This window comes from Schistocerca piceifrons, chromosome 3 (assembly GCF_021461385.2).
Source record: "Schistocerca piceifrons isolate TAMUIC-IGC-003096 chromosome 3, iqSchPice1.1, whole genome shotgun sequence".
Lineage (NCBI taxonomy): Eukaryota > Metazoa > Arthropoda > Insecta > Orthoptera > Acrididae > Schistocerca > Schistocerca piceifrons.
Window position 1 is genome coordinate 469,941,904 of NC_060140.1, and position 16,106 is coordinate 469,958,009.

The following is a 16,106-nucleotide window of genomic DNA, read 5'->3' on the forward strand; positions in this document are numbered from 1 at the left end:
GTAAAGCTGAAATACTAAACACCTTTTTCCAAAGCTGTTTCACAGAGGAAGACCACACTGCAGTTCCTTCTCTAAATCCTCGCACAAACGAAAAAATGGCTGACATCGAAATAAGTGTCCAAGGAATAGAAAGGCAACTGGAATCACTCAACAGAGGAAAGTCCACTGGACCTGACGGAATACCAATTCGATTCTACACAGAGTACGCGAAAGAACTTGCCCCCTTCTAACAGCCGTGTACCGCAAGTCTCTAGAGTAACGGAAGGTTCCAAATGATTGGAAAAGAGCACAGGTAGTCCCAGTCTTCAAGAAGGGTCATCGAGCAGATGCGCAAAACTATAGACCTATATCTCTGACGTCGATCTGTTGTAGAATTTTAGAACATGTTTTTTGCTCGAGTATCATGTCGTTTCTGGAAACCCAGAATCTACTACGTAGGAATCAACATGGATTCCGGAAACAGCGATCGTGTGAGACCCAACTCGCCTTATTTGTTCATGAGACGCAGAAAATATTAGATACAGGCTCCCAGGTAGATGTTATTTTCGTTGACTTCCGGAAGGCGTTCGATACAGTTCCGCACTGTCGCCTGATAAACAAAGTAAGAGCCTACGAAATATCAGACCAGCTGTGTGGCTGGATTGAAGAGTTTTTAGCAAACAGAACACAGCATGTTGTTCTCAATGGAGAGACGTCTACAGACGTTAAAGTAACCTCTGGCGTGCCACAGGGGAGTGTTATGGGACCATTGCTTTTCACAATATATATAAATGACCTAGTAGATAGTGTCGGAAGTTCCATGCGGCTTTTCGCGGATGATGCTGTAGTATACAGGGAAGTTGCAGCATTAGAAAATTGTAGCGAAATGCAGGAAGATCTGCAGCGGATAGGCACTTGGTGCAGGGAGTGGCAACTGACCCTTAACATAGACAAATGTAATGTATTGCGAATACATAGAAAGAAGGATCCTTTATTGTATGATCACATGATAGCGGAACAAACACTGGTAGCAGTTACTTCTGTAAAATATCTGGGAGTATGCGTGCGGAACGATTTGAAGTGGAATGATCATATAAAATTAATTGTTGGTAAGGCTGGTACCAGGTTGAGATTCATTGGGAGAGTCCTTAGAAAATGTAGTCCATCAACAAAGGAGGTGGCTTACAAAACACTCGTTCGACCTATACTTGAGTATTGCTCATCAGTGTGGGATCCATACCAGATCGGGTTGACGGAGGAGATAGAGAAGATCCAAAGAAGAGCGGCGTGTTTCGTCACAGGGTTATTTGGTAACCGTGATAGCGTTACGGAGATGTTTAACAAACTCAAGTGGCAGACTCTGCAAGAGAGGCGCTCTGCATCGCGGTGTAGCTTGCTCGCCAGGTTTCGAGAGGGTGCGTTTCTGGATGAGGTATCGAATATATTGCTTCCCCCTACTTATACCTCCCGAGGAGATCACGAATGTAAAATTAGAGAGAGTAGAGCGTGCACGGAGGCTTTCAGACAGTCGTTCTTCTCGCGAACCATACGCGACTGGAACAGGAAAGGGAGGTAATGACAGTGGCACGTAAAGTGCCCTCCGCCACACATCGTTGGGTGGCTTTGCGGAGTATAAATGTAGATGTAGATGTGTGGAATATGACAGACTGAGAAGTGACTCATGCGACTCATCAGCCAACAATGCTTACAGAACTGCATGAATAGGTCGAGCAGGTGCAGAATAATATATCCCAGGACAGTATTCACCATTGTACAACTGACTAGATGCCAGAGATGGCACCTGCATAGCTGCCAGTGGAGGCTATAACACGTACTAATATGGGTGTTTCGGCATGGGTCAATATCTGATACCTCAGAACTGCTTACGCTGTTGATATGTAAATTTAATTGTTACATATACTCCATATGCACTGTTGCAACAATAAATCTTGAGTGAATTAGAAACCCCTAAAAGGGTGAGTGAATTAGAGACCTCTAAAAGGGTGCACTTTTTCCAGTGTATTTTCAAATGTAGGTTAGAAATGTCTCTCCATAACAACTCTGCCTATACAATAGAGGAATTCTTAAGGAGAGATAATCTGTCATTTTCAAAGAAAAAATTGTAAATGGCCAGCTTGTAACCATGTAAATATTATTTTAATTTTTTTAGTTGTATGTAAGTATCCTGTGTTTGTTCTGTTGACACATTCCACCTCATAACATTGGTCTTTAATTTGATCTATGGAACAAGAAACTAACTAACTACTGTGAATATCTTGTTTATTAGGTGCTCTGCAACTTGTATTTAATAAAGGAACTCTTATTGTACACCATGAGTTACACTTCAGAAGTATTTGCCACTGATGATAGACTATATTTCTGAAGACTAGTGTGTTATGTAGATACTTTTGAAATGCAGCCCTTTGTGTACTACAAGACGTCTTCTATCATATTGTACTTTCTTGACAAAATTATTAATGTGTTATTCTGAACAGTATTTTTGTATTATTCTTTCTCAGTATTCTTTCATCCTGTACAATTTTTCTGTCAAGCACTGTATAGTACATTGGTATCATTTAATAGAAATAAGCAATTTGTCAAAGATTGTTTGTTCTTTTATAGTATATTTTAAGTAATTCGTGGGAAAGATTAGGCATCCAATATACATTTTAATTTTCCATAAAACCACAGGAACAACTAATGAAAATATTTCTGTTTTTTAATGCTTTTACGCAGGCAGCTGTTGCGAACAAAGATATTCCTTATATACAATGCCATGGAGACTGTGATCCCATTGTACCTTATAAATGGGGGCAGATGACTGCCTCTCTCTTGAAACAATTCCTTAGACAAATTGAATTCAAGACATATCGAGGAATGATGCACTCATCGTCTGACGAGGTAACTGTCATTATTTATTATATGTATGAAAATATGTAATAGATATGTGAGAAATATATTACTGCCAATAATTAAACTAGAGAACTTAGTCAGTGATATGCAAAGGGTTAATGCCTGCGACAGTAATACCTTTAATTTTTCAATAATTATGAGTAAATGGACAGTGTTTGAACATGGAAATAACCTATGTTGTGAATTTAGTTTCTTGGTTTTTTGTTAGGCCACAAGAGATATATATATTATGAAATGGTAATAAATAGATAAATGGTAGTCAGAATCCAATAATTTGCATTTTAAAACCTAATTTGGATATATTTAAGATAATTTCATTATGTGTGTGCATGTGCACTTTCATGTATATGAGTGTGTGAAATTTTTTGGCAAGTGATCACCAGTGACCATTGCATGTTGTGACTCATTCCATACCATCATTGATAATTCTCTCTCTCTCTCTCTCTCTCTCTCTCTCTCTCTCTCTCTCTCTCTCTCTCTCACACACACACACACACACACACACACACACACTCTCTCTCTCTCTCTCTCTCTCTCTCGTGCAATCACAAACAAATGATATCTTATATAAATACGGAAAAGGAAGGAAGCTTAGGATTTCACATTATGTAAGTGCTAAGGTCATTAAAGACCACCCACAAATTCAGATAGGGCAAATAGGGGGAAGGAAGTCAGTTGTTTTCTTTCCAAAGAAAGCAACTGGCACTTGCATTTCAGTGAAACCACAGGATACCTGAGTTTGGATCCCCAGTAAGGGGTTTGAACCATACTGCTCATGAACCAGGGTCTAGTGCATTAACCACTGGGCTTGCTCTGTTTGATACTTTATGTGAAATACTTGTGATGGCATATTGGTGCAGTTTTAATAAATATTTTTAATCGAGTTGGCGTTACTCAACAAAGCCAAATGTGCATCTGGTTTTGCACGACGTAAGCTTGGTTATGTGTCAAAGTACAACAGAATTCAAGTGCAAAGGTTGCTCACTGCTCTTTTATAATTTATTGCTAATGGTGTTTCATCGAAGCTCACAATTTACAGCATTTTCCCCAGAAATGGTCGTGCACATTGGTTCAGAGTCAAGTGAAAGAACTGAACCAGAGACTTCTAAGGTTCTGTGACAAGCTAGGCTGCTACTTTCTGGAAATGTGCCATTGTGTTACAAAGTGGAAGGTCCCCTTAAATGGGTCAGATGTGCAGTACACATCAGAGGCTGCTAGTGATGTAGCTGGTCCTTTGTGGAGTGCACATGAGGGTTTTTTTAGATCGGTTAATCCTCCATCCAGCCCAGATAATAATAGCTGCAGGGGAACCACAAGTGTCAGTAAAGGATCTAAAGGAATACCATCTACAGGTAAAGAGTATTAAAATGCTAGTGACAAACCACCAAAGCATCGACAACAAAGTGCCAGAGTTTGAACCTCGTGTAACAAGCAGTGGAGCTCACATATCACAAGGCACAGAAAGCTAAATAAAATCAAAAATTTATAGAATGAGAGTTTCCGGGAAAATTTAAGAATATATTGAAATGATAGGCTAATGATAAATGGAAGTGTGTATTTGTCACAGTTGATAAACTCAGATCCAGTGGGATAGAAATTCAAACTGAATGTGAAATTGTCAGGAAAAGACCCAGTATTGTGGATTGGCATAAACTATTCTTCTGTTGACCATCAAATTCACCTCCAGATGTAAGCAAACACTTAAGAGAAAACTTAAGTTCGTTAGTACGAATTTCTCCTATCGTACTGTCATCGCTGGAGGAGACTTCAATCATCCAGCAATCAAATGGAAAGATTACAGTTTTATAAAAGGGGGGGGGGCTTGATGAGATATTCTGTGAAACAGTAATAAATGCATTTTTTGATAACCACAGATTGTTTGGAAGCCCACTCATGATGGAAATACTTTAGACCGAATAGCAACATATAGACTGGCGTCTTTGAAGATGTCCACATAGAAACTGTTATTAGTGACTGTAAGCAGTTGTAGAAACAATGCTTACCAAAGGACAAAGGGCAACTGAAACAGGCAGGATGATTTGTGTGTTCAGTGGACAAGATAGAGAGATAGTAACACCATATCTCGTAAGAAACTTGTGAAAGTATTTAGCTCTGGAGAAGAGCATGTAGAAGAACTGTGGACCATGTTCAGAAAAATAGGTGACCAGGCACTTCATAGATATGTACCTGCGAGAATAGTTCATGATGGGAAGAATTTTCCAAGGTACACAATCACTGTAAGGGAACAGACTACTGCATAGTAGGTGTAAAACAGAGTGTAAGGGAGATGCTGAGTAAAACACATTGGGCAGTGCATGAAGCCTTAAATCTCTACCACCGCAGAATATTATCGAAAGATCTCTCACAAAACTCAAAGAAATTCTGATCGTGTATAAAGGTACCAAAGTTTGTATCCAGATACTCACGGAGGAGATGGGGCAGAACTTAGGGGTAGCAAAACAAAAGCAGAACCAGTGAACTGTTTTCAAATATTCCATTATGAATGAAAATTCAAGAGTAGTCCCAATTTACTACCTGCACCTCTGCAGAGATGAGTGACACAGATAAAAACGTCAGTGGTGTTGAGAAACAGCTGATACCGCAAAAATTAAATAGTCCCAGGGCCCATTGGATTCCTTGGTAGATTTTGTGCCAAGATTGTGGCTGTGTAAGCCACTCTTTTAACCATAATCTATCATACATCTCTTGAACAAAAGACTGTGCTTCATAGGTGGAAGGAAGCACAGGCCACAGTCATATACAAGAAGGGTAGAAGAAATGGTAAATAAAACTGTTGTCTAATATCCATGACATCCAATTGTTTTAGAATCCTGGAATATATTCTGAGCCCAAATATAATGAGTTGCATCAAATGAAATTGACCTCCTCCATGTCAACCACCAAGTATTTTGAAAACATTGATAGTGTGAAACCCAACTTGCAGTATTCTCACGTGATCTCCTGAAAGCTATGGATGAAGGCAGTTGGGTAGGTGCAGTATTTCTTGATTTCCAAAAAGCATTAAACTCAGTATAACACCTATGCTTATCATAGAAGGTACGATCATATAACTGGATCGAGGATTTCTTAGTAGGGAGGATGCACAGCATGTTACCTTAGATGTAGAGTCATTGACAGTTGTAGAAGTAACTTTCTGGCTTACAAATTACTCATGTGACCCATCCTAGAATATTAGTCCCAGCAGGATGAAAGGGGATAGTGTACACATACAGAGGAGGATAGCACAGGTTTGTTTGACCTGTGGGAGAGTGTCACAAAGATGCTGAAGAAACTAAACTGGCAGACACTTGAAGGTAGAAACAAACTGTCCTGCAAAGCGTACTCACAGAGGTTGAAAAACCACCTTTAAATGATAAATCTAGGAGTACACTACAACCTTCTATGTATTGTTCCTGTAGGGATCATGAGGACAAAGTTAGTTTAATTACAGTGTGCATGGAGGCATTTGAACAGTAATTCTTCCCACACTCCATGTGTTTATGGAATGGGAAGCAGCTGTAATAGCGGGTACAGTGGGAAGTACCCTCTGCCATGCACTTCAAAGTAATTTGTAGAGTATGAATATAGATATGGATATATACTGTGGTTGAAACTGTACTAGTGGCAACTTTGAAACATGTACCTATTTTGTGCAAGTTTTAAACAAAGTTGTGCTGTTCTCCAGAGTAGTCACTAGCATTGTGTATAACCTGCTGCCAGCAATATGGAAGTCGTAGGATACCTTTAACAGCACTACTTGTGTTAATTGTGAGGGTCGAGCAGTCTATTGCGTGATGAATCTCTGTAACATTTCTGGAAAAAATGCCATAAAGTGCTTTCTTAAGTTAAAGGATCAATTTGAAGTCTAGCACTAAAGTCCAGGGAGTGTGTTATGGGTTGAACAGCATTTTTCGGTTTCATTGATCAAACAAATCAACCACAACTTGCACCAGGTGCACCCCAAATACTGCAAAGTGTTGGGTGGGTGCTGCAGAAAGTGTTGCTGTTTCTTTCTCTTGGCTGTTCAATTTTAGAACACACCCTACAGCCAGCTTAGAGAAAAATGTGGAAACACTTTCTGCAGGATCTGCCCGTCATTTTGCAGGTTCCGTGTAACCTCAGCTTGATTCTGAAATTGAAGGAAGTACTTCATGGCATTCATTTCAGAACTGGTACAGAGTTTCGTCAGACAACAGTCTGCTACACTCACACTATCAACACAACTGGCACTGCAAAGGGTATCTTACAACTTGCCCAAATTGCTGGCAACAGGTTATATCTTGTATAAGTTGTAAATGAATAGTTGCTACTTTTACAGTTCCAACCCCCATAGAAAGCTAGAACAGAAAATGCATTCAGACATACTTGAATGCTTGCTGGTAATCTTTTATGTTAATTGATAAATAAAAGAGAAGTAGCTGATGGAAAAGGTGACTACCGGTATATGTATATAAGGTACTGGAGAAGTATAAAATATAAATTGAGTACATTACATACAGTGAGAAGAATTAGAGTATTTTGAGAGAGGTAGGAAAAAATGATTAGAAGTGCTTAATGTAGGTATTCTGTGCTGATCAGCATAAATGTGTGCTAAGGCATCAGTTTCTCTGTCGTAAACCAAACAGCTAATACTTATAAAGTTTGAAGTTGGAAAAAAATGCTGGAGCCATTCCATTTTAACAGGTGCAGAATAGAGGAGTAGCCAGAATTGTTAGCGATAAATACGAGGGTGATTTGATAAGTCTGGTAAATTTCCATAAAAGAAGGCAACATTTTTGTTGTGCCCTTATGGTTGGTAAAAGTCATTATTCCAAGGATCGTATAAAGAATTTCAATAATGTACAGCACACAGCTCATTGTTGACAGCCATCTAAATTGGTCAATGTATTGACTGCCATTGAAAATGGAGAAAACAGTGTTTCGTGCTGTTATTAAACATTTTCATTTGAAGGGTTGAACTGCTGCACAAATCAAAACAAAATTGGATGAATTTCATGTGGACTCTGCGCCATCATTGAAGGACATTTACTTTTAGAATAATAAATTGAAACATGGTTGGACAAGCACCAAAGATGAAGTTGTCCAATTTAGGTCACCACAAAGGAAACCCTAGACAAAAATCGATGGTACAGTAATACAAGATTGCCAAATAAAAGTTCTTGAGATGATTGAGACTGTTGACTGAGTGAGTGCATAATATCCTGCAAAGAGAATTCGGTGTGAAGAAGCTGTGTTTGGGGTGGGTGCCATCATTGTTCACAGTTGACGAAAAGTTCATCCAGCACAATGTCTGGCAATGTTTAATCACAATCTGCAAGACTTTTTGTGCCTAATTTTGACTGTTGATGAAACCCTTAAAAAAAAAGAGAGAGAGAGAGAGAGAGAGAGAGAGAAAGGCAGGTGAAAGTGCACCGAAGAAGGTGAAGGCCAGTATTTTTTTGAATTCCCAAGGAATAATTGTCACTGATATCATGAAAAGAGGCAGAACCATTACTGGACCTTATTATGCTTTAGAGTTGGAGTGTTACGAATTTGCATTGGGTGAAAAATGACCGAGGTTGGCACACAAAAAGTGCTCTTTCACTGGAATAATGCACCATCCCACACATCATCAATAACACTGGTGAAAGTGCATGAATTGGGCTTATGATTTGTTTCTCATTCACCGTATTCACCACAATTAGCTCGAAGTGACTTCTTCCCGTTTCCTAATTTAAAAATTTGGTTCACTGAGAAGAAACTTTCATCAAATGAGGAAGTGATAGTTGCAGTCAATGAGTATTTTGCGTAATTTAACAAAAGCTGTTTTTCCAGTGGTATGAAAAAGCTGGAGGATCATTGGGGTATATCCCTCAAGGGAGAATATGTCGAAGTAAGTTGAGCTGTTTACAAAACAAACAGTTTTTTCATTGCTTTTTTTGTCTCTCTTATCAAAGCACCCTTGTACAGTTGACAAAGTGGACATTCTCAACCAAATAAAGCATTGAAATTTAAATGGCAGCTGATTTCCAGTGATGAAGTAATAATACATTTGCACATTATGTTTTGTATCAGAGTGAGCAAAGTGTTGGTTTTTGTGTCTTCTCCTTTGTTTTCAATATATATTTTGTAAGAGAAATATTTTAATCTTCTCCAACAGCTGATGTCATGCTTACCAAAACTTAGGGAACTTAATCCATATCTTGTAAATGTTTTTTTTTCATCATAACAGTACAGCAGAGCTTTCCTTTCGGGGCATCATACGCATCTTACGCCTTTATCGTCATTACATTAAAGGAAAAGCTCATGTTACAACAATATGTGATATTAATAGATGTCGTTGACATCAGATTAGATTATATTAATACTTGTTCCATAGATCATGAATACGACACTTCGTAATGATGTGGAATGTGTCAGGTTAATAAAAGATGTCTGTACAAGATATTACATTACACAAAATATTGCATGACACTAATGTTTAAGTTTTTTCCCCCCTTAATTTATATCTAAAAATTCAGCCAATGAGTAGAAGGAGTTGTCATCTAGAAATTCTTTTAATTTATTTTTAAATGTTAGTTGGCTATCTGTCAGGCTTTTGATGCTGTTTGGTAGGTGACCAAAGGCTTTTGTGGCAGCATAATTTACCCCTTTCTGTGCCAAAGTCAGATTTAACCCTGCATAGTGAAGATCATCCTTTCTCCTGGTGTTATAGCTATGCACACTGCTGTTACTTTTGAACTGCGTTGGATTATTAACAACAAATTTCATAAGTGAATATATATACTGTGAGGTTACTGTGAGGATCCCTAGATCCTTAAATAGATGTCTGCAGGATGACCGTGGGTGGGCTCCAGCAATTATTCTGATTACACGTTTTTGAGCAATGAATACTTTTCTACTCAATGATGAATTACCCCAGAATATGATGCCGTACAAAAGCAGTGATTGAAAGTAGGCATAGTAAGCTAATTTACTGAGATTCTTATCACCAAAATTTGCAATAACCCTAATAGCATACGTAGCTGAACTCAGACGTTTCAGCAGACCATCGATGTGTTGCTTCCAGGTTAGCCTCTCATCAATGGACACACCTAAAAATTTTGAAAATTCTACCTTAGCTACAGACTTCTGTTCAAAGTCTATGTTTATTACTGGAGTTGTGTCATTTACTGTACGGAACTGCATATACTGTGTTTTATCAAAATTTAAAGAGTGTCCGTTTGCTGAAACCACTTAATAATTTTGTGAAAAAACATCATTTACAATTACATCACTTAGTTCTTGATTTTTTGATGTTATTACTATACTTGTATCATCAGCAAAAAGAACTAATCAATGTGGAATGGTAAGTCATTAATGTATATCAAGAACAGTAAAGGACCTAAGACCGAACCCTGTGGGACCCCGTACTTGATAGCACCCCCAGTTTGAGGAATCAGCTGTTGTTTTAACATTACGTGTTATCGATGCAGCAGAGACAACTCTACAATCAAGTTTCGACATTCGCCTGCTTTACTTCTTCGTTGATAGTCCTCAGTGTCGATGTACTCCGTTGTTATATTGGCTGAAAAATGTGGGGTAGAAGTTCAACGCTGACTACTGTAAATAATGTAGCCGAAAATTGCACAGTTGCATTTCACAGTTCTTTATTTTCACTGTTCACAACCTCCCAATATTACACAGTTAATATGGCCAGTTCACTATTGGTTAACTTTTGATAAGCCTCATTAATAGTTTGCAGCCAAACGTCAGCATACTGCTACAATAGTTTACCATTTAACATCCATGAGCAGTAAAAGACTAACCACAGAGTTCTTGCAGAATAATACAGTAAGTGTGGCACTATTGAACAGACACTGTCATTTTAACACACAACCTCTTTGTGTTACACTTATTTCACAATTCAGTTGATGCAGTGTTGTTGACATAATCAATACAGGTTTCTCGTCTGAAAATCGGCCATGGACTTACTGACTCAGGACCAAAAATTGGCCCTTTATATATCCTCACAATAATAGGTACTGAAACTATACTTTGTTCAATGTTAAATTTACAGAAATTACAATTAAAACATAACTCATTCAGTTAACTGAATATATAGAAAAATTCCTTTTTTTAACAGTTTCTTGTGCTACAAGGGTTAACCTGAATTATTTGTTTAAATAATGAAATTAACAGATATAGCCATGCAAACAATACTTTTGACAAACCTGGTAATTATTTTGGAATTAATTAAGGGCTGGCTTAGCTAACCTGTTTTCGAATAGAGCCAAATAAATACTTTAAGACTGATAGTAGTTCTTCTTCCAAATATTTATAATTAGTACAGAATTTATATTTGTTTATAAGTCAACAACAGCATTTAAGTCATGAAACACTTGCTGATTTCACCCTATAACAAAAGATATTAACTAGGAACGGTCAAAATAAATTAGGAAATTGATTAGATACACAAAACTAAGCATACAATTAGATCTGCTGCTATATTCTTTATGACTGAGGGCCAGCCTTTCTCTTTTATGAAAATGTAGATTATACTCATGTATGTTAATAGTAATAAGTCAAAAATGAATTTAAGGAGGCAGGTGGCAAAACAAGAGAGGAAGTAAAGAGATACCAGCTTGCTTCTTCACAAAGCGATGAGAATCGCGATCTCACAACATACAATAATTGTGCAGATACTGCCATTGAAACGTCACAAGCCGCATAGAAATAAATCTTAAATTTTATTGTCATGGCAAATTGACAATTCCTTTACTTAGACTGTGATTTATAGCTCAGTATTTACAACTGTACTTGATCAACACTGGACTCCTATCATCTCCTTTCTCTTTTCTCAACTGTAAACACAGTGATGAGGCCATGCAGACGAAGTACAGTTTATCACGCCAAGTAATAGTGTGTTGTTGTCATCTCTATAGCTTCGTAGGTAATTTTATTTCCAGACATAGTGCTAAGCTAGTATAATTTGCACTCATACATGAGCATGATGTAAATGGGAGGGTGTTCATGTAGTTGATATTTGTAGTTTCTGGAACTTGTTGCTTCAGAAAAAACAATCTAATGTCATTTCTTCCTTACAGGAAATATTGGACTTGAAAGCTTTCCTGGAGAAAGTAATTCCACCACAGTGAAGATTCCATTAAAAACAAATTACTCTAGATGAATTTTTTCAGAAGCTGCAGCTAGAGACAACTATGTAGTATTAAATTTCACATTTCACACAGCAGGCGAGGGAAATACTATGGAATGGATTTTAATGTAACTCTGAAGAACTGAGTACACTCAAGCCTTATAACTTCTCCTGCAACATAGTTTTTGCAAAAATGACACTGAACATAAGACATCCGTACCAGTTTTAAGACAAATGAATCTTTAGGCTACATATTCTACAGTCAGTTTTATTGCTGAAAATATATGTAAGTAGAACTATCTTGCAATGCAAATTCTTTTACAGTGATGATTTTGTATAATTTCACAGTTTTTATATCTGAGTATTTTTGGAAATGCCTGTGACTAAAAAGAAAAACAAAATATATTTGTTGTAGAGTTATTAAAGAAAAAAAGAAGAATTTCTATGAAGAATTTAAGACAGCAGTGTACATACAGCAGGTAAATAGCATTGCATTACTTCATTGAGGCATGAATCATTTTTAATACATTCTTTGGGGATGAGTAGTTTAGAAACATTAAAATTTTCTGATATTTTGGATAAAAATGGACATTAGTATGAACTAGCAGAAACCTAAAAATAAAAATGTATGACACTATACATTGATAGATGTTTAACAAGCATTTCAAATTGCGTGAACTTCTTAAATATGTGCCTCTGAAATTTAAAGTAATGCCTGTTTTTACCACAATATAACTTATTATTGTTTAGTACAAATACACCATGCATTGCAACATTGTAATCATGGAACTTAATTGCATTGGAACTTTGTATCAGATCTGTAAATTAATTGTTGAATAATTGTTTAATTAATTAGTTTTTAACATCAAATGTAGATAATATACAGTTCATGCACCATTTCCTATCTCCCCCTCTCGTTTTGCCCCATTTGTCATATTATGGACATGTGCTGCAATAAAACGGTTCTAGAAAGCAACTTAATTGTCTTCCTATTACTGTTACATTAATTTGAGTTGTTCTTTGATGTAATTATAAAGGTAGCCCATAAAACATTAAAACAATTAAGTGAAGACATGTCAGGCAGTAATTTCATAGGGGTTTTGAGAGTTTGCTTTCACACTGCTAAGAGCACCTGTACCTGCTCACATTAACATTCTGCCATTACAGCACACTATTTAATGATGCACAGTTGTTATTTTATCCATTTACTGTTTCGAATTTAAGAAAATCAGAAATAAAGTGTGTTCTGATCATTGAAACAATGCTGCCTTACTTATTAGTGTCACTTCCTGATGCCAATATGTTGAACTGTGCACCCGTCTATCACTGACTTGGTATGTTATGTATGTCATATGCTCAGAGATAGGAGAGTGTTTCTGGTTATTGGAATAAAGCTGCACAATCTAGTCACAATTATTTTTCCTTTTAATGAAGCATTCCTTGGTATTTTTACATTTGTGCACAGACCACTATCACAAAACCAAATATAAACAAGAAAGCTAGAGTAAACATACTGGCTGTGTACTTTATGCTAGTATGCCTGTGTAAGCAACTTCTGCTTATTTACGATATATATTTGTCAAAGTAATATTGTAATATTAGTTCAGGAACACTACAAAATTAAGCACTAAACAATATTTATTTATTTACTTACTTTCCTGGAACTTCAGGGTGATTAGATATTGCTTTTTGTAAAGAATCAGTAGACCCATTTGACTGAACCTTGAGTCTTTTTACATATTCCTGTATTACGGTCAAATGTACCTGCCTTTACAGCCCATAATCGTCCTGCAGTATTAAGGACTTACATTGTAATTATTTACATAAATCTAATTAGCTGAGTAAGTTGGTAATCAACAAGCACATTTAGTAAATTTATTCATTGTTTGTCAGTAGGTGTATGTTTCTGTGGACATAATTACCACGACAGGGTTGTAAGTGCTGGCGTAATTGTCATTAATTGCATTTTTTGTATAGCATGAATTTATTAGTGCCACTTGTTTCATGAGAAACTTCATTCAACAAACTACTTCATGTAAATTTATCCATTTTTTGTAAGATTTTGTGGCTTTCATATGTTACAAAATTATTTGTTAATAAAATTCATGTTTGTGTATCAACATTTGTGTTCAGCAGAATTTTAACATCCGCCTTGTAAGTAAAAACAAAAAAAATGTTGCTGTGATCTGTACTATATGTTTACATTATTGTTCTTAAAATTTTGTTCCAAAGTTGTTCTAGTATTACAAATTAAAAGATTTTGTCAGTAGTATTAGTACATTGTTATATGGAACTGACTTGTTAACTGAGAGGTGTGCCAGAGCAGGAGAGAAAATGTAAAGGAGCAATAAATAAATATGTAATTTTTATAGACTTGTAAGAACACTACTGTAAATATGTTATGTATTTTTTGGAGTGCTATTCATTATCCCTAACACCCATTAAGCTCTTTTCAGAACTCACTGAGGAAAAGCACAGCTGTGGTTGAGTAGCAGGTTGATAGTTTCAACAAGGGGTCAATATTGACTGAAAGGAAGAATTTTTTTTTTTTTTCAGGCACTTGAAAGCATATGATAAGGTTGGTGTTTGGCAAAGACAGAACAGGAAATTGGTTTGTGAAAAACATTGTAGGAAAGGCACTTGATGATAGTAAAGATGAATAGTTAAGAAGTATACAGTGTAGGACTTCCTTCTACAAGTTAATGAAAATTATTAAACAAAAGCATAGATCTCTATCAGCTATTACACAGAAAAGGCAACTTGGTCATCTACTCTGATTGCAGAGGGGAATGGAGGATGGATGAAAGAATAATAGCAGATGTACTTCAGACGTAAAGGGGGGGGGGGGAGGAGAGGGATAAAATTTTAGTATAGTCATGAAGGAAAGGTCATTGTGGCATAAAAGTACGAGAGAAAACTAAACTCAGAATAGGTGGATGGAAAGAGAATGGGATGGGGAAAAACAAGAGGAATTATAGGAGCATTGACCATGCATGTATTGAAATGTGCTTCCAGGTATGTACTTGTAGAGGAGGGTGAGGTCGAAATTGGACACACAAATAAGATGATTATGGTTTAATATGTTGTGGATGACATCCTTTTCAGCGGAAATGTCCCAACATTTGCCTTCAGTGATTTGGAGGTACAAGTGAAAAAAACTTTATCTGTATGGCCAAATGGGGATTTAAACTCCCCATTCTTTCTGAATGCAAGTCCATTGCATTAGCCAAAGTCCCACTTGTTCATTAGAACAGATGATGGCAAATATACTTGTTTGTATTCATCGTGGTTAGGATGTTACTGCTAGGAAGCTGATGAGGCCTGCTGGCTTGGATTGATAAATGAGTGTTTTGCTATTATTGTCTTGCACTGCTTCCAAGAACAATCATATGATGAAAAACCAGAAACTTTCCATTAGCATTATTCTACTTTCTTCAAAGTTCTTGTCCAATTTTTCTGTCCTTTTGTATTCATATTCTTCCATAATTGTTATTGCTGTCGGAGTATTAGATAAGAAGACTGTACAAGGTATATGGTTTTTTAGAGTGGAACAAGAAGACATGTTAAGTACTAGAACAATAGTTGAAAGCCTGGAAGCAAGGTGAGAGAAGAGAGTAGTATTTCATGTTTTCCTAACACTAAATTATTACTGGTGGAGTAATTCAATATTTGCTAACAAAAGTGTTTAATATTAAGTGTACAAATAAGCACCTATATTTTGCTGTCTGCATGGTACTCATGTACAGAGTGTGGCTCCTAATTTGAACTTGTACATGTACAAATAAAATCAAACCCTGTGGGGAAAATAAATTATCCAATTCTTGTTTATTTTCATTTGTTAAATTTGTGTGTAGGGCGTTTTGTGGTTTCCTTTATTTAATTTAAAAAATAGACAAAAAATTACTTGTGACAGTGTATTAAGAACACCAAAAATTTAAGTAGTGTGCAATGTAGTGGATAATCAACGAATCACACATTAATAGATGAAGTGTCGGGGGAGGGGGATAGACAAGCAAGTCACATCTTTTTTCCTCAAAATTGAGTTATTGGTACAGCTTGATTCAGACCGACCTGATGCATCTGTTGAGAGGTGAAAACT

The 16,106-nt window shown here is 36.7% G+C and overlaps 1 protein-coding gene across 3 annotated transcripts in view; it reads left to right on the top strand.

The window, feature by feature from the left end:
* LOC124787689 (acyl-protein thioesterase 1) overlaps positions 1–16,106 on the top strand; it is a 148,831-nt gene that overhangs the window by 131,455 nt on the left and 1,270 nt on the right. The window contains exons 6-8 of one of the 3 annotated variants that reach the window (XR_007015991.1): positions 2,716–2,880; positions 11,958–12,293; positions 12,423–12,486. Coding sequence is in view for 1 of the 3 variants with exons in the window: in XM_047254516.1 (XP_047110472.1) it covers positions 2,716–2,880; positions 11,958–12,008 (216 nt within the window). In the remaining 2 variants the exon portion in view is untranslated. Of the gene's footprint in view, positions 1–2,715; positions 2,881–11,957; positions 14,421–16,106 lie in introns of those variants that run through there. The other 2 variants (XR_007015990.1, XM_047254516.1) reach the window with 2 other exon arrangements.